This window comes from Amphiprion ocellaris, chromosome 16, assembly GCF_022539595.1.
Source record: "Amphiprion ocellaris isolate individual 3 ecotype Okinawa chromosome 16, ASM2253959v1, whole genome shotgun sequence".
Lineage (NCBI taxonomy): Eukaryota > Metazoa > Chordata > Actinopteri > Pomacentridae > Amphiprion > Amphiprion ocellaris.
In genome coordinates, this window is record NC_072781.1 from 9,560,989 (window position 1) to 9,579,377 (window position 18,389).

Genomic DNA, 18,389 nt, shown 5'->3' on the forward strand with positions numbered 1-18,389 from the left:
TACTTGTATTGCCTGACGTAAAAACATGACAAAATGAGGAAGTCGGCGAAATAATTTAATTTTGTTACATTAAACGTAATATGTTGGCAGTAAATGATGCAGTATCTCAAATAAATGCCAAAGAAATACAAATATAAAATATAAAGCTGGTTTCCTTTTTCCCACCTCAAAAACATAAAAAAGTCAGCATGCATAACAAATGAATAAAACAGATGACGTTTGTAATAATCCGGCAAAGCTATATGTGTACATTGTGAAGTATTTTAGGGAAACAGACATTTAAGAAAACACCTCCTGCTTTTCCTCTTTAGTCCACTAGACGTCAGTAACACAACGCCTAATAGAAGCTCAATTCAGCTGAGAGGATGGGTCAGTATTTACTATTGACTCAACTAAACCTGATAAAGTAGCATATGATGCACACACTGCAATAATGAAAATGTCTAAAATATTTCCTTTGTTTCACACTATTGGATTACCCTATTGGGTGGGCCAAAGGAAACAAATGCTGTTTGACCCCCGATGACCCCCGCTCCCACCCCTCACCTACCACTATCTGTACATGCTTTATGCACCCTGAAGTCAACATTAAATCCACTGCACACAGCAGAAAACAACAGCATCTTAAATTCCCCAGACACACCAATAAATAGTGCTGTATTAAATTAACGCTGTGTTACTGGCTCTGGATATTCTGCATGTCAGCTGGTTTGTGATAATGTGATTGACTATTTTAAACATGCACAATGAGCACGATATACAATGCAGAAAGTACCATCTGCTGCAGGGCACTTTGATCCTCTTGTCATTGAATCTAGTTCTTAAGAATTAATAAGCATCTAATCTTTTTAATTTTAAGTCAATAATAAAAGACTCAGGAACAAATTTTGGCACGATGGCCTGATAGTACTTGGTACAAATCACAATCTCTACCTCCTCATTATTTCAGATTTTTTCTATTTTTATTATTTTTTTATTTTTTATCATGTCTTATAATAAGTGTTATTTAATAATGTTAATGGTGCGTAATATGTTACTGCACAGCCTTCCAGAACAGTCACTTTGCTTTCCACTTGACAAATAAAATCTCATGAATTCCTAATGATATAAATATAAAAATAGCTGAAATGCAGAGACCTTTGGGTGATTTGAGGTCTTGTGAAATTTGATGTAGCCTTGTAGCAGATGTCTAGTTTTGCAATTTGTGAATCCAGGCATAGAAGACCTTAGCAGAAATCTATAAAATTCCTATCAGCATAGCTCTAAAATAAACACAATACTCTTTTTCCACAACAAAATATCTGCAATCACTTGTAAAATAATAATTATAACAATAATACATTTTATTTATAGACACTTTTCAAAACACAGTAGGACACTGTACAAAGTAAACAAAGTTAAAACACATTCATGTTAACAATATAAAACTTAAAAATGTAAATAGTTCAAAAGAAGGAAACTTAATTTTAAAAACAGAAGAAAAAATTACAGAGGAATGGAAGTCAAAGTGAGTACGCTTGTTTGAACAGGTGGGTTTTGAGATGAGATTTGAAAATGTCAGTGTTTCGGCTGTCAGGTGGGAGGGAGTCCCAGAGGTGGAGGGCAGAGCGACTGGAGGCTCTGGAGCCCATGGTGGTCATACGGGCAGGAGGGATGGTGAGGCTGAGGGAGGAAGATGATCTGAGAGTCTGGCTGGATGTGTTTATGTGAAGGAGTTCAGCGAGGTACGGAGGGCCTTGAAGGTTAGCAGCATGGTTTTATAGATAATGCAGTGTGTGATTGGGAGCCTGTGAAGTTGTTGGAGAACAGTGGTGCTGTGGTGGAGAGAAGGTGTCCCGGTGATGATCCAGGCCACAGCATTCTGAACTAGTTGCAGTTCATGGAGGGACTTGAGGGAGTGACCAGAGAGAAGGGAGTTGCAGTAATCCAGAGAGTGGTGGCTTCACATTCAGGTTTGATAGGTTATTGTAGAAGACTGAGACTCACCTCTGACATCATTTCAATGCACTACTTTTATTTGGAAAAGTATTATTAATGCACATCCATTCATCTGTATAGAAATATTAACAGCTGATTGCTTAAAGAAACAGTCTTCTATGAATGAGAAAATTTAATAACTGCCTGATGAAGGTCAGACAGACCAAAACATAGCAATTAAATAAATATTTCTGCAGTCAGAGAGACAGTGCGGGGAAGTTCTTCTCTTTGCTTTGTAGAAAGAGCACAAAATGCATATAAAAGGTTGTATTTTTAGTTGCTACGTACTTGTGATGTGGCCTTTCAGATGTGGAAATGGAGTTCTACTCTTTGTGAACATAATGATAAGACTCTTTCCTACTCAAACTGAGTGACACTAATGGCTGTTACTAAGTTATGTTCAATGATCCCAAAATATCTAAAAACAACTACACAAAACAGAGACAATTAAGAAGACAGCATCTTATATACTTTGTTACGGAATTTTATTGATCTTGCAGCAACAGTGTCCACTGGCATTGGAGTTTCATTTTAAAATAAAGTTATTTAAAATCAGAACAGAAGGTTACAGTAAGTTTGTTTCAAATCTCTTTCAACACATAATGTTAAAGCCCTCTTTGTCAAACCAAACGGATTTGAAATAAATCTGCCATCTGAATTACGATGCCATAGTATAAAGACTTTTATCGGCAAAAATGTGCAATGCAAACTGGGTTCGAACAACCCCTCAATGTATTTGTCACCAAACGTGGCCAGAGTTAATTACAAAGCCAAAAAGGAAAAAAAAGTCTTTGATAGACATCATTCAGTGGTTCCAGTCATACAGAGAAACAAACTCAAATGAAAAACAGGAACTTCATGGTGATTCATGTACCAAATTTAGAGCTGCTACTCAAATAGAGTACAATTAGCTAACAAAACTATGATTGTGGTGTAAAAAAAAATAAAAATAATTGGGACAAAAAATGTATGCGGTACTCTTTCCATGTTGCCATCTGAACAGAATCCCACTAAGACGTGTACAGCGTCACAGCTGTTTGAGGAAGGACATTTTGTTGAGAATAAAACTAAAAAATTATTTGATTCGCTCAATTGCCAAGTACAATGTTACCTGTTCAATGTTACAGTGAAAAAATAAACATCTGTTGGAAAGTACAAATTGATGAAAAGGAACCTAGTTTTAGTTACTGCATTTCATGTAAAGTAAGGCATGGGCGGGCATGACTCATGAAAAGAAAAAGGTAATGTAAAACAGATTAAGGACACTGGGGACAGATCTGTAGATGAAGGGACACCATCTATCGAGCCCTGATGCAAACTATGTTTTCTGGTTCCTTCTGACAAATCCAAAGGCTTGACAGTGCTTATACCCAAACAAATACCCTCAATACTAAGAAACTGTATTAAAAAATAAAATGCATATAAAACATCTGGATTTTCTTCAAGTTTTTTTCAAAATTGCACCCAAAAAATTAACAATGGGATATTAACTATTTCCATGATGTTCTAAATGGTGTTATTGAGATATTGTATATTCAAAAACACCTGGCAGATGGTGCCAAGTACTACCTCCTCCTTAGATTTACCAAATTATGCACACAAAGCACCTGCCAACACAACAAGTTAGATCAAAGTGTAGTAATTTTTCTTGGCAGATGAGAAATGTGTAAATAAAATTCATAGCGAGGCCACAATGCTGATAAATCGAGTGGCTTCGCATTGTTATACTGCGTTGAAACTGAAATCTGAATGAAAAGCTTCCTTTAAACTGCCCGATTTATAATTATCTTTACGTAACAATGGGAAATACAATCGTTTGATGACTATGAAACAGTTTCAATCACAGCCCATAATTCATTTAAAAAACGTTTTCCCCCTAAAGGTTGAGAAACTCACGCAGGCTTGTGTTGATAATGGAAACTAAAATCCTGGAATGGCATGAAATCTTCACCTAATTGGAAAACAGAAGCAACACAGCATCCCTTTACATACCATCACTCGAAACTAAGCGATCCAACTGATAATAGATCGTGGAGCTTTTCAAGTAGTTCCAAAAACCAAACAGGAAAAAAATATAATCACTTAAATAACATGTTTACAAGGGTCTTCAAAACCAAAGACTGTGATGAATATCAAAGCTTTTGACTGATTCTAAGGCCAGTACTAAAAAGAACCACTACTAAAAATTCTCCCCGAATTAACTTGGAGTTTGATCGGTTTTACAGGGTGCTCTGCTCTGTTAAGGGCTTACAGGAAGCTGTAGGATGAGCACTGCAATCTCCTAATTGGACAGCTTTGTTTGTCTGTGTTTGTAATATTCAGGCCCGCTCCCTTGTTGTGTAGTTGTTGATTTGTACCGCGACTGGTAACCATGGAAATAGATTCAGATAAACCTACTTTCCAGAGTTGGCCACACGGTACCTGTATGTATGATATACTGTATCCCCATGGTTTACACACATTACATCCAGCAGTGAGACAAAGAGCTAAAGAAGATGGCTGCCATGAGGGCTCACAACATTGGTTTTCTACAAGCCAAGCCACTGACACGCGTGATGCCAGGTCATTTCCTTTTGCTGGTGTGGTTTCGTTCTGTTAGATGTCCATTTCAAACTGAGCATCATCGCCTTGAAAGCAAAACAAAAAGGACAACAAGACATTAAGACACGTTTGGAACAGGCTGGATTAATATATGATTATAGCTGTTGGTCTATGGAATAATGACATCAGAAACAACAGACTGCACAAATTAAACACACTAATTCTATATTGTTACTCTCACCGGTTGTGGGTTTGCCATCATGGTTGTTGATGTGGTTGTTAGCTTCATTCTTCCGGTTCTCACTCAGGACATGTTGGCTGGTCACTCCGGGGATGACAGGCAGGTGAGCCGGGGGAGTCTGGGCGATGGGGGAGTTACGCCTGTCCAGCAGGAACTTACGGTCATAGATGATCCGGGTTCCTGAAATAGGACACGTCAAGTTGCTGTCACTCAAATGTGCTGCGACTCAAAAAGCTGGTCTTTTTCTAGACGGCTCAGATTCCAGACACCCTGTCTACAAGCAGTAACTCGTCTTATAACAAGAGCTTTATAGCAAAACACATTCATCTGCAGTTTATTCAGTGGCAGTTGAAGGTGTTTGACTATAAAAAGCAAGATGATGGCCATCAGATTTCTAAACCAAAACAGCAGAAATAATCAAAAATATAAACAGTTTTTTAAAAAATGTTTCTTTCTGCACATATCTCCTATTATATTCAGTTTGAAAAAGTGAAACTGAACTCCCCAAACTGCCAGAATTTAGACACACCGTAAACACAAGACTTTTCTGAGTAATAAGCTAACAATTCTTTTAAAGTTTTTTTTGGGCCTTTTGTAGGCTTTATTCGACAGGGAAGTAGAGAGGCAGACAGAAAAGTAGGGAGAAGAATAGGAGAAAGATCTGCAGTAAAGTGCTGTGACCTGGAATCGAACTCCTGCCACTGTGTCATGGACTATAGCCCCTGTTCATGGGTCACCCACTCAACCTGTTGAGCTATTTGGATGCCAAGTTAACAATTTTTTTTTCTTTCAGAATCTGTCTATCTTGAACTTTTTTGTTGCTTTCTGAACAGAAGTGGTGAACTTAAATCTTGGAAGCCATGTTGGCATAACACCATTCTTTATTTATCGTCCTTATATGCACAGCAGATATTTTGGCTTGTCAAAACAGGAAAACACTGGTGGAACTAAAACTCTAACAATGGCTCATTTCCCATCATTTTTGCAATGAAATGTCACAGTTAATTTTATCAGCAACACCTGTAAGACGTGAAGAAGGTCAAGTTTAGTTTCACTTCATTTTTTCCCTCTTGCTATGTGCATCCTCCCTGCAATTGTTCTACAGCCCCCAGGAACCACGGTTATAAATAATACTAATCTAAACAGTTGCTAACAAAACATTGTTGCAAAACCTGGCAGGACTACAATCATTCCGACCATAAGGCATGTAAGTCTTGGCTTGTAAGCGGCCGTGTCAATTCTGGGTGACAATTTATAGCAACATATACACTGCTCAAAAAATTTAAGGGAACCCTTAAATCATTGATATACACTGTGTAATTTATTGAGAAGAAAATGATGTAAGAATGCAGTGGAAACCAAAATTATTCATCCATTTATGCTTCCTTACTGGACACATCGATATCCCAGAAGTTTATCTGAATTGCTGTTATCAGAATGAGAAATACTTTATTGATAGCTGAGGGGAAATTGCTGACGTTACAGCTGCTTCCATTCAAAGTCTTATATAGTCGAAATATATGAAGTACAAAATGCAAAGATAAACATAAGTAGAAAAATATGCATATAGAAATGTAAACATAAGTAGAAACAGTATAAGCAGAAATGTAAAATGTGCACTTCCTAAGAAAACAGAGCATAAGTACAGTTACACTGTGATGATGAAGTGTTGCCTTATTTTTTGAGCAGTGTATATATCCCTTTTAATCAGTTAGAACTGAAGAAGCCTCTTGGATGAGAGCTGAAACTTCAGAAAAAGTACAGTTGCTTTCACTCAAGTTTTTAGGATTTCTATTACCAGAATGACTTACAATGTACACAGACATATCTCAAAGAAAACATGTATTTGAAATAGAGCTGACATGGATGATTGAAAGAAAATCTGAAACTGTGACGAGTTTGATTCCACATCTTTTGTTGTTCGGACTGCTGGTTTTAGGGAACTGTGATGAACAATTACACTATTTTCTGACATTTTATAAGCAACATAAACTGATAATGAAAGTTTTAAATATGTGCCTTAGCAGGAAGACTGTGTAACATTCCTGTGAGTCAAAGCAACTGTGATAATTGTAAAATAATCTTCCTAGATTTATTGTACTTACCTACTAGGAAGGGCCTTATATTTATTGTATTGAATCATGCATCTGGCTGTGTTCCAGCAATATGTTACACAGCTGGTGCACAATATTTGCTTTTAGTCACTTGATGTCTAGTTCCTATTTGTCATGACTGGCAGATAAAACATTTTCACCTTCTTTAAATACAGTATCAGGTAACGCTCAAAATCTCTGCGCTGCAAATCAGCCAATCAGGCTGCAGCTACAGACCACGGGGGAGGGTCTTAGCTTTGTTTTTGTTTTGATCAGGATGACAAGGCAGCATAGGCCACACTGACAGCAGCAGTTAAAGGTTAGCTGAGAGCACAAGCACCACAAAACAGCTAATTACCCTCCATTTTCTGCAAAACGACACCAAAGCACACGGCATATCCCTTTACCTCCGGGAGTGGTAGAAAATAAAGTGCCTCCAGGGGTGGTACAGTAGTCATGAGGTAGCTGCGTTGTGTCGTTGATCAACACCGTCCTGGTCGGGATGGCCCTGCTCTCGCTAAGCTGACGACTGGTCGACATTTTCAGCGCCGATTCGGTGACAAATCCAGCAGCTACAGAAAATTGGGGTGTTTATTTCCCGACGGACGGTGGAAACCCGGGCCGTTCCCCACTCTCTTTTATCTTCCCGAAGGCTTTCTTGTCTCTCCTTTCGTCCTCCCAGCCGTCAGCACCGTCCCCTCCCTCAGCAAAGGCAGGAAGCACGACAGGCTGCGGGAGGATGTGAAGTCAGCGGCGGGAAGCGTCACCACGGTACCAGCCTACTTTTTTCTTTTTTTTTGGACATATATTTTTAGAAACTTATAGTGTTTTTTTTTTGATACAGATGTATTTACATTTTTTTTAGTTCTCCGTCTGAAATTCTGCTGACGCTGAAAATAGACAATATTTACCTACGTTAACACAACTTATAAAGTGGACAACATAGAGCAACTTGAATCTGCACTGTAAAAAAATTCTGTTTAAAGCCCCCCCCCCAAAAAAAAAAAAAACTGGTAGCAAATGTGCCAGAAAAAAAAGAGGAAACGATTTAATACTGCAACATTAAAAACTGGAATAACTACAATGTCTGATTTACATACTGCGAAACTGTGATTTTATGGTTACACATTGTGACAGAACAAATTGTTATTTGTAAAATTACATATTTTTGATTGGGGACAGTGTTCAAAGGTATAGACTTGTTTTTTTGTATGAGTTTTTTTTCAATCGTATGTAAATAGTAACTAGTTTTCTTGTATCTGACCATATGTTATTTTAAAATCTGTGAGATAACTATTAAAATGAATTTATCACTTCCAACCCTTAATATGCATAATTTTGCTTTTAATTAATGGAAAACAAATAATTCAAAATTAATTATTTTTAATTGAAAAATAGTGTAATTTTGCAGTTAAATACTGTAAAAGAATAAATTACCATTGGTAAAAATACAGATTTTTAATATGTATACAGTTTTGGCCTGTCTTTTTTTAATTTTATTTTTAATAGGGTTAACATGTAAATTAATACCCTTTTCTGTGGCTTTAATATTTATTTTCAGTATTTAACAAAACCAGAAAAATCAGCAAAATAAAAAAGCTACTTTTAAATACGCTGTGTAAAATACTTTCTGAAGTCAACCATAATTTTTTTCTCTTTACTAAAACTGGAATAGTAACGATTTTACAACAGCAATTATAACCAATAGATTTCAAACCTTAAGGGTTAAAGATAGTCTCCAAAGTTACAATCTACAAAGAAGCTGCTCATTGATAAGATTGGCAGTACCGAAACGCTGTGCAAGAATAACTTCAAGACAAGTTCATGATCCAGATTTTCTAATGTGGAGTTATGATTATTCTGAAACTTGCTGAAGATTATTTGATGCACGTACAGTACCTTTGGACCATTTCTTGTTATATTCAGGCAGTTCTGTTATTTGTGTATAATGACTCAGAACAGCGGGAATGGTCTGTTTATTATTTTGGTCAAATCGCCAAAATTCCCGACATGCACAGAAACTTTCCTGTTGTAACTTGTTCAGGTGTTTGACTTGATGTAAAGGCACCAGCCAAGAATCAGTCACTTGAGATCACGTATCGTGGCCTCTACAACTTTAGTTCAACTGGAAGAGATTCCAGCTTGTGAAAATGAGAAAACGTGTATTGAGACAGTTTTGGCAGCGAGACTGCAGATTCTGGCAGTGAGACTGCAGATTCTGGCAGATCACTCTGCAGGAAGATTTCAAAACCTGTCTCAGCAATGAGTGCTAAGCTCAATGGAGTGGGAAAGCAGCAGGTACCTGCTAGACATACGATGAGACAAGACTGTGGAATTAAAGTTTCATATTCTTGGTTATAAATTGTTACGGCAGGTTCGAAAAGGCTCAGGAGCAGGAAATGAGACCGCAGTCAGACAGACGTTTTAGCGATGCTTTATTTACGACAAGATAATTAATACAGGAACCGGAAATAGAACTCAAACTCAGGAACTAAACTAAAACAAGAAAACCAAAAACCATCTAGTGGTACGGAGGAGAACTACACGAGGATGAGAACTTAAACTACGGTTAACCCACGTATGGTATAACCAAGGCAGGAGAACAACTGAAAAGACAAAAACTTAACCCAGCCTAGACTCTAATCCTGAACAAAGATCCCCAGACTAAAAAATTATTTTATGCAAAGCATAAAACAAATAATATTAAGTACAGAACGCAGATTGTAAAATTCGATGTACAAAATGTTATACGAATAGTCTGGTGATACCAAGGCTTGGAAACTTAGGTGACGAGTAGGAATTCAGTCCTTGGCCTGGCTTTTCTCAGCTCTCTCCCTTTTCAGGAACTCAACACATGGAAGGTTGTTGGTGTCCAAGAGTTCATAGAAAGTAGGTATTTCTCCCAGAGTGTTCCGTCCAGATGAAGCCTGTGGTTCCCAGCACGAAGCTGGCGAGAGGTGGAATCCTCCATCAGAACAGAATCCAAGGCAGAGCAGAGGACCAGCAGGCTAGAAGATTCCAGAACCAGCAGGCAGGAGTCAGCTTTCACTAAACATAGAAAACAGGATTAATAAAAGTCTAAAAGGCTGGTGGCAAAGACAGTTCTACTCCCCATACTGACTGGAGATTAGACAACGCTCCAGCTTTGAATGACTGCTGCAGTCTACTTCTGTGGAGACGCCCAGAGACCAATCACCCAGCTCCCACCTGCAGCTCATCTGCTGATTATCATGCAACACACCTGCTGCCAGCTTCACCACGAACACACCTAGGAGAGAGAGAGAGCAGGGCCGAGGGAGGAGAGAGCACTACCACAGCCACAGCCTTAAGCTATGGCTGTGACATAAATAGTGAGTTGGCTCTAAAAATCTTTTGTTTGAGGACATATAATACATGTTGACATTCAGTCCACAAGTGCTACATGAGGTCAGCCATTATCTTTGTAGATTATGAGTCCATTGTCTTAATTTACCACAATGTTTACTCACTGCATGCTTACTCATCCTTAAAAGTATTCACTAAAATGATTTACTAATGTATATAGAACATACTAAGTTAATAGCAAGATTCTGTGCTGGACCATGAATTCATTCTTCAGAGACAATGCTCACATACACAGTATATGACTCAGAGAGTGCTTTTTTTTTTTTTTTTTTTTTTTTTTACATCTAAATAAAGGCATTTGGAGACTTTTGGGAAATAAATCAGAGGACTATATGGTCACTTCTGTGTTATTAGAGTGTGGAAGTGGTTTTCTACTACATGTGGCTTCTTACAAAAGTTCAGCGAAATACAGAGATGGGTGGGTTGTCCATAAGAAAAGATCATGATGTCCAAGTACTGAAAGACACTAACTGATTAATTTAATTCATTTAGGAATATCAAAATATATTCAGAAATACATTCAGCCCGTTAGCTATTAGTATTGTAGTCATTAGCTGCAATAAAGCTTTTAATATGATATACATAATAACTTGATGACTAAAATATCAGATCATAGCATGTGTCATGCTTGTTGTTTGAGTCAGTCAGTGCTTCAGATGAAGAAGCTTTAAGTAACTCACCTGTACAGACTGGCAATTGCATAATATTTTAGAATGTCTTTTGGAATGTTTCATTGCTGCAAGTTTCTAATGTTGTATTGTCTTTTCTAATGTTTTGTTGTCTTTTTAAAAATGTTGTATTGTTTTTTTCTCTTTTGGAAACAACTAGTCATTTTGGTTTTGAAAGGTGCTATTGAATTAAGGTAAATTATTGTTATTATACACTACTAATCAAAAGTTTGGACACACTTTCTCATTCAAATGAATGAGAAAGTATATATATATATATATATATATATATATATATATATATATATATATATATATATATATATATATATATATATATATATATATTATATATATATATATATATACATATATATATACATATACATACATATATATATTTTCATGTATGTATGTAAATATGTCTCTTCAAATGTTGCTCTTCATAGTAAAGCACTTTGTAACTTTGTTTTTGAGGTGCTAAACAAATAAAGTTTATTATTAATTTTGTTATTATATTTTACAAATGGTGTTTCTCTCCTTCGATAGACTTTGACATTAGTTCTATTTTTATTCACAATTCTGCCCTTCACACCGAATTTATTGTATTAGCGAAGGCATCTCCATAGCTCTCTGTAAAGCTTCATATTTCCGATAGCCATCGAAGGCAGCATTAGCTTAGTGCGCATGCGCTGTGCCCTCCGTGACAACCCACCCCTCAGCTCAGACGTCTAGTTCCGCCGCCATCCTCCATCCCAGAACCCGATAGAAACATAGACCTGCACCTAAACATGAGCTTCACTGTAGAAGAAAGGGGAAACCCGAACTCCCTGAACTACCGCCTGTTCTTCAGTAAGTAGAAAACGAGTAGAAATATTAAAGTTTTGTGTTTGTTCGCTGCGTTGAAGACTCACAGCAAAACACCGCGGGGCCGGAGCCGCAACCTCCCTCCCACGTGTCACTTATTTCTTCCTGCTGTTTAGTTTCATTTAGTCAGTATTAACGATGATTAACGACCCTGCAGTAAAACAACACGCCAAAACTGCACATTGTTCGTTCTTAAGACCTTCTTTGGATTCATTCAAGTTGCAGTAACCGGTTCTTCCAGTCTTGCCCTGTAATGCTGTAACGTGAACTGACTTATTAATGTCCCATTGTCGACCTCACATCTGTATTATTGACTGGACTTTGTAGAAGGAAGTTGTTTCCTTCGGGAAATCGCGTAAGGTGCTTCAACACGTCATCTGGCTTCAAGATAATGAAAGCTCTGTGGTGCTGAGACAGCGCCCTCATCGATAATAATAAGTTAATAAGTCTGTTGTTGCCCGTTGGACAAAATGTTCGTTTTGAGTCCACAGACAGGTTAATGATTAAAAACATTTTTACAGTTGTTTTCAGTGTTGCTGTCTCACAGTTTACAGATTTTGAAGATAGCTTTAGGTCATGTCCCAGATGTGATAGAAGAAGCTCAAATCAGTAGACTTTATAATCACGTTGTAACACTGAATGCACTCTAAGGGCTTTACATTAATAACACGTGGGCAAAATAATCCTCAGATAACATTGGTTAACTATGAATAGCAACTTTTGTATGCAGTAAGCTCTTAACTGAAAGTTAACCTGGCACCGCCTTGTCTATTATCTGCACTGACTGGTTAATGAACAGTGACATATGTAATTTCTTGTATTTCTTGTTGTACAATCCATAACACACCTTGAGCAATCTGTGAGGTGTTTTGACAAGTGAAAGTTAGCAATCATAAAAAAAAACTATAAAATCTCACAATTGTATATCCCTGGTGAATTTGTAGACATCAGAAAGACAAAAAGCAGCTGTAATCCACCTGACATATTCACATGGTGTTGAATTTATTTCTCCTGTCTTCCAGAAAATGCTGATGGAAAGTACATCTCACCATTCCACGACATACCCATGTATGCTGATGAGAGCCAGGTAAAGGAAGCACCTTTACCTCATTTAAAATGCAAATACGCGTGCATAATTTAAATCTACCCTCCGGTTAAATCCAACCTGCAGAGCTGCTGTCAATTTGTAGCTGTAGTATCTCTGTTCTATTGGCACAGTACTGTTTTATGTAATACACTTCAACATAGCAAGGTCACAGTCTATTTGCAAAGCAGTGGCCTTTACTCTGTATTTTCTCGGCGCTATGTCGACACCTCTTGTGATTGCGATAGATTATGTTATCTGTCTGAAACGGTTAGTCCTATTTGTGTTATAAGAGTTATCATATCTCATATTAATTGGTTAAGGATGATTTGGTTTGAAACTGTCTCTTTACGAGTATAGTAAGGTAAGAATATGGAATTTTAAAGTAATTTCATTCTTCTGTCTAATAGAACATCTTTCACATGGTTGTTGAAGTACCAAGATGGACGAATGCAAAAATGGAGGTAAAACTTTTTTTTAAATAATCTTATAGCATTGGGTTTTGATGTGATTTTGCTTTGGCTTTAGCTTGACCTCAATGTATTTATCATATTTTTTGTGCCCATGGTACATTCATCCAGTCACAAAAATCATATGTAATTAGAGGTCGACTGCTGTGTTGCTTTAATGGCCTGTGCTGGTATTTAGAGAACAGGATGGACGATGAATCATAATGAATGCTGATATCCTGAATGAATGATAATGAAAGTGAAACAGAAAATTGCTTAACATAAATTAGCACTCAGTTAACACTGTTGTTATGGCATTTATCTCTGTTTTCTTAATAACAGAGTAGGATGTATTTTTTGACATCAGTGGGCAATATTTTCATACTAATTTTCCAGTGTATTGTGATTCAGGTGGTCTGAGAGGAAACTAGACTTCTGCACCTCCTAATTCATACTGACCAGATGAGATACTATTAACAAGTAGTAACAAAGTCCACAATGAGATCAGGATGTGGTGTTGCGATGGGTTAGATGGAGGACTTCCATTAGGGAAGTTGGGGTTGATTTTCATGTGAAACTACAATACAATTCTACTTGTAGCTTTTAGCATATGCTCTTGTGGTGAAAGAGGCCTTAGAAGGAAGAGCTGCATGTTTGCAGATGTAGGTTTTTCAATTCTGATCTTCCTATTTTTGCATTTTGTAGTTTTCTGCATTGTGCAGCTTTAAGCAGACCTGCAGAGCTCTTATTTAAAAAAGAAAATGTATCAGCTAAAGAAATATGCACAGGAAATACAAAAGAATGATATGAATTTATCCATTTATGTCCATTAAGCATGAATAATATGTGTTTAACTCTCATTGTGTCTGTAATCATACCAATTCACTGTTTTCAGATTGCAACAAAAGACCTCTTGAACCCAATTAAGCAAGATGTGAAGAAGGGCAAGTTGCGATATGTTGCCAATGTCTTCCCTCACAAGGGCTACATTTGGAACTATGGAGCCATTCCACAGGTCAATATTTTGTGTGATGATGTATGAATTAGTCATGTGTTGTAACGATGAAAAACGGCAAGCATTTGATCGTTTTATTTAATTCTGCTCTCATGTTGTAGACATGGGAGGATCCAGCTCATAAAGACGGAGACACCGGTTGCTGTGGTGACAATGATCCCATTGATGTCTGTGAAATTGGCAGTAAGGTACAACACTGGCTGATGATATTACAGTCTCAAGTAAACGTCTGTCATGTATCACAGAAAGAGTCGCAGTGATGCATGATTCTAACGTTTATACAGGGGGGTCCTCGACTTACATCTGAGTTCCGTTCCTACGGTCTGACGTGAGTCGATTTTCATCGGAAGTTGGAACTCTGGTGAAAATGTAAACAAAGCCATTACATGCATCAAGATATCGATCAGTTTACAGTATTTATACAACTACAGTAACGACAAACAGTCATTAGCTCACATTGAAACACAACTCGGTGGGAAAATACCAGCGAAAATGTAAACAAACCCATTACGTGCATCAGCATATCAATCATTTTACTTGTACAACTACGGTAATGGCAAACAGTCATTAGCTCACTCTGAAACACAAAAAGAGTCTGACTTACACTTGGGGCCATAATGAAAATAGTGAATGTAGCATAATCCAACGTGGCGGCAAATGTAAACAAAGCCGTCTTATAGCACTGTGTTACTACTGTACATACAGTATTCATCTGCTCCGTTCGCTGCATGACAACGTACTCGTCTGCCGGCTAGTTTCACTGAAGCAGTTCGGACGTAACGACATAATGCCGTAACGCTGTACGTTAAACCGAGGACCAGCTCGTAATCATTTCTGATGTAACGGCAAAACGTCGTAAACTGAGGACCTCCTGTACACATTCCTGTAGTGGAAAATATATAGTACTCTCCGTGCTTTCCATGAATGTGGCAAAATTAACCACCACCTGAAACGTCCTGTCTAGGTGTGCTCCCGTGGTGAGGTAATCAAAGTAAAGGCGCTTGGGGTCCTGGCCATGATTGATGAGGGGGAGACTGATTGGAAAGTGATTGCAATCAATGTAGAGGACCCTGAAGCCAACAGCTTGAACAGTAAGCGCCTCACTTTACTTAAATCCCCTTTTTTTTCGGTCTTGTAGTTTCTCTGCAGTGCTGCATTGCTCACATCATTAACTTGTTTTTTTTTGGCTCTGTCCATGTCCAGACATCAGTGATGTCCAGCGCCTGAAACCTGGCTATCTGGAGGCCACAGTCGACTGGTTCAGGAGGTACAAAGTGCCAGACGGGAAGCCAGAGAATCGGTTCGCTTTCAATGACGAGTTCAAAGACAAGGTTTCTACTGAACACACCTCATTCAGTCATTATTTTGGATCTGACAAATTGATTTAGATTAATCTTAAAGGGGACACATTATGCCTTTCCTTATTTTCTGTTTCGTTGTAATGTCAGATGTTAATTTAAATGTTGCAGAAGGTTTAAATTATGAGATGTAAAAGTCATCCTTGTGAATAGTTCGTTTGAGGTGGCTCTGAATACTTGATTTCCACTATTCTTTTCTACTGAAACAATGAGCTGATGTGAGTTTGTCACAGATTTGTTTGTTTGTTCATCTACTTCAAGCACAGCAAGCCCACAGTCTCCTTGGCAAAACAGTCTATTTAAGTATTATTATGGGTATTTAATGGATGCAAATAATCCATGGTACTTTTTTCTTAACATGTTACCTTTGGTATTTCCTGACAGCAGACGTTTTCCACTTAAGTTGGAACTGCAGTTCACACATATGCTTAAAGCAGGGAATACCTGCAAGTTTTTTTTATACATATCTGCAGAGTGAAAGACAATCAATCATGAAGTCACACAAGAAGCAGGTATTGAATGCAGTATTCACTTTCTTACTGCGAAAGTTCGTGCTGTCTACTCTAATTTTCCAGATCAGATTTGTGCATCAACATGTACGGACGGATATTTAGCCAGCCAATCAGAAGAAAGGGGAATTTTAGGGATGGAGGCCTTGAAGAGCTTGGCGCTAATCTTGCTTGTTTCCGACGGACGCCAAACTGAGGGGCTTCATAACAGCTAGTATGGAATAAATCAGGACTGAAGTGTGAGTCAGGCACAACAACGCTAGTGGAGTTCCTCAGTAAAAATATAGAGCTGTACATGAGCATAATGTGTCCCCTTTTTGCTTTGGTCCCTTTCCAATTTGCAGTGCAGTAAGATAGGTTTACAAGGGATTGCAATTTGTTGAACTTGTCGTTGCAAGTTCGGTTGATAGTGTGCACTACATTTACAGTGTAATTAACTGTGAATACCACACTTTCAACCAAGTAATTGGTGTTTTATGTTTCAGGACTTTGCCATTGAAGTAATCAAGAGCACTCACAACTTCTGGAAAGACCTCATTTCCCAGCAAACGAATGCAGGAGAACTGAACTGGTAAACACCGCATTTCTCTTTCTAGCTTGACTTCGGCTAAAATACATTTACCTTTAGAACAGAAATACACTGATATTCAATAAAATATTGGTTCTAAATTACTGTGTTTAATATAAATGTCTATATTGTCAAACAAAACAGCAAAAACACGTGTGTCTCAGCCTGTGACAGTCTTTTCTGCTGCTCAGCGAATGAAGCTAAAGCTGCTGTAGGGGAGGTAAGTAAGACTCTGTTTACCACATTTCACAAACTTGTATCAATTTTACCACAAGTCTTCTTCAGCTGATGTCTCTCTCTCTATTTAGACATCTCCTTGTGGAAAAGAAGAGCCCATCCCCTCATCTGGTAGCCTTTATAAAATAATTCTTTCCAGATTATTGAATTTCTGCTGAAGTCAACCAGTGTTGATTAATTGTCATGCTTTCATTTGCAGTTGACCAATGGTTCTACTACGAGAAGAAGTAATCCAGGAGCTGTCCTGATTGGAGCAGAATGAAAATGGTCAATGGAACCAATAGGATGATGACACATTAGGAACCAACAGGGTGACGCGATGGTTGGATGTGGGTCGGCGGTTGTCGTGTAGGTGGAGGGATAGTGGTTAGATACTGTAGGGAAAAAGAGAAGTCAAAAAGTGCTCATGTCTTGACCAATTTACTTTCACTTATTTAACAAAGATCTCTTTGGGGATGTGCTGTCATAAACAGTGTACAGGTAGATACTTGTGTCTTGTAAGAGAATAAACTGCTTTAATAAAGCTTCTCTGGGTAAATTATCATCAAAGTGAGTTTAATGAGTAGAGCTATGAGTGTGAGAGGTGTGTGGGGACAATAAAGAAATTTCTTTATCTTTTAAAGCAGTCTTGCCTTACATAGAACTTCCAAATTGTTGTAATGCTGCCACCTTGTGTTCACTGGCCCCCTTAACGCTCTTTTTGCAATCTACTTTCTATCTTTACTTACTGTATTTGAGACTATTGGGGATGGTTTTGCGCTTTAACAAATGGTTTGTATAGCATAAATACATACTCTGCTATGAGGCAAGTGCTGTATTTTCCTATTACTAGCAAGAGTGGTACATGACAAACTTAATTCTGCAGATGCTTTGCTGTATGTAATGACTTTACAGCAAAATATTCAGCAAGGGCATCCCTCTGATAGTTGATTGTGTCCCTGAAAACTCAATTCTGTGTATCAAAGGTACATATTTAGATTTTTTTCCCCATGAAAATAATAAATTGTGGCCTTAACATAGTTTAACTCGACACCTTTTGCTTTCTTTATAATGCACTAATCTGTGAAGTCCTTCTATCTACACTCCTCCGCCACCTACACCTACACACTACACAAGTAGTACTTGAGTAATTCAGCTATATATGCTGGCACCAAAACTGATTCTGAATAAGGACTATGATATGGAATATCTGCCCTGTAAGGTGACAGGATTGGTTCCTCTGGTTTGTTATGTATGAAAAAAAAATCTAAGACTATTACAACATTTTTAAAAGAGCTTTTGACTCATAGTATGGCAATTAAATGAATAAAATACATAAATATGACTGGAATAATGGCTGATATAAGTGAATCGATCAATAAATACGTTAAAACTTATTTTTTCAAAAGAAAATTTACA

At 37.7% G+C, this 18,389-nt stretch overlaps 2 protein-coding genes and 1 long non-coding RNA gene across 3 annotated transcripts; 1 reads left to right on the forward strand and 2 right to left on the reverse strand.

Annotated features, from left to right (window-relative positions):
- Positions 1–2,440: 2,440 nt before the first annotated feature.
- On the reverse strand, positions 2,441–7,568 carry eif4ebp2 (eukaryotic translation initiation factor 4E binding protein 2). The gene is made up of 3 exons (XM_023278277.3): positions 7,260–7,568; positions 4,760–4,939; positions 2,441–4,604 (listed from the first exon to the last, which is right to left on the reverse strand). The coding sequence occupies exons 1-3, from the start codon at positions 7,390–7,392 to the stop codon at positions 4,573–4,575; spliced, it is 345 nt and encodes a 114-aa protein (XP_023134045.1). The 5' UTR covers positions 7,393–7,568; the 3' UTR covers positions 2,441–4,572.
- Positions 7,569–9,270: 1,702 nt separating this feature from the next.
- On the reverse strand, positions 9,271–11,089 carry LOC118470859 (uncharacterized). Its single transcript, XR_004848031.2, has 2 exons — positions 9,974–11,089; positions 9,271–9,900 (listed from the first exon to the last, which is right to left on the reverse strand). It is a non-coding gene; the product is annotated as an uncharacterized LOC118470859 (long non-coding RNA).
- Positions 11,090–11,597: 508 nt separating this feature from the next.
- ppa1b (inorganic pyrophosphatase 1b) lies at positions 11,598–18,021 on the forward strand. The gene is made up of 11 exons (XM_023278258.3): positions 11,598–11,756; positions 12,794–12,858; positions 13,266–13,319; positions 14,200–14,319; positions 14,421–14,507; positions 15,284–15,410; positions 15,523–15,650; positions 16,672–16,757; positions 16,899–16,974; positions 17,063–17,102; positions 17,191–18,021. The coding sequence occupies exons 1-11, from the start codon at positions 11,696–11,698 to the stop codon at positions 17,220–17,222; spliced, it is 876 nt and encodes a 291-aa protein (XP_023134026.2). The 5' UTR covers positions 11,598–11,695; the 3' UTR covers positions 17,223–18,021.
- The last annotated feature ends 368 nt before the right edge of the window (positions 18,022–18,389 follow it).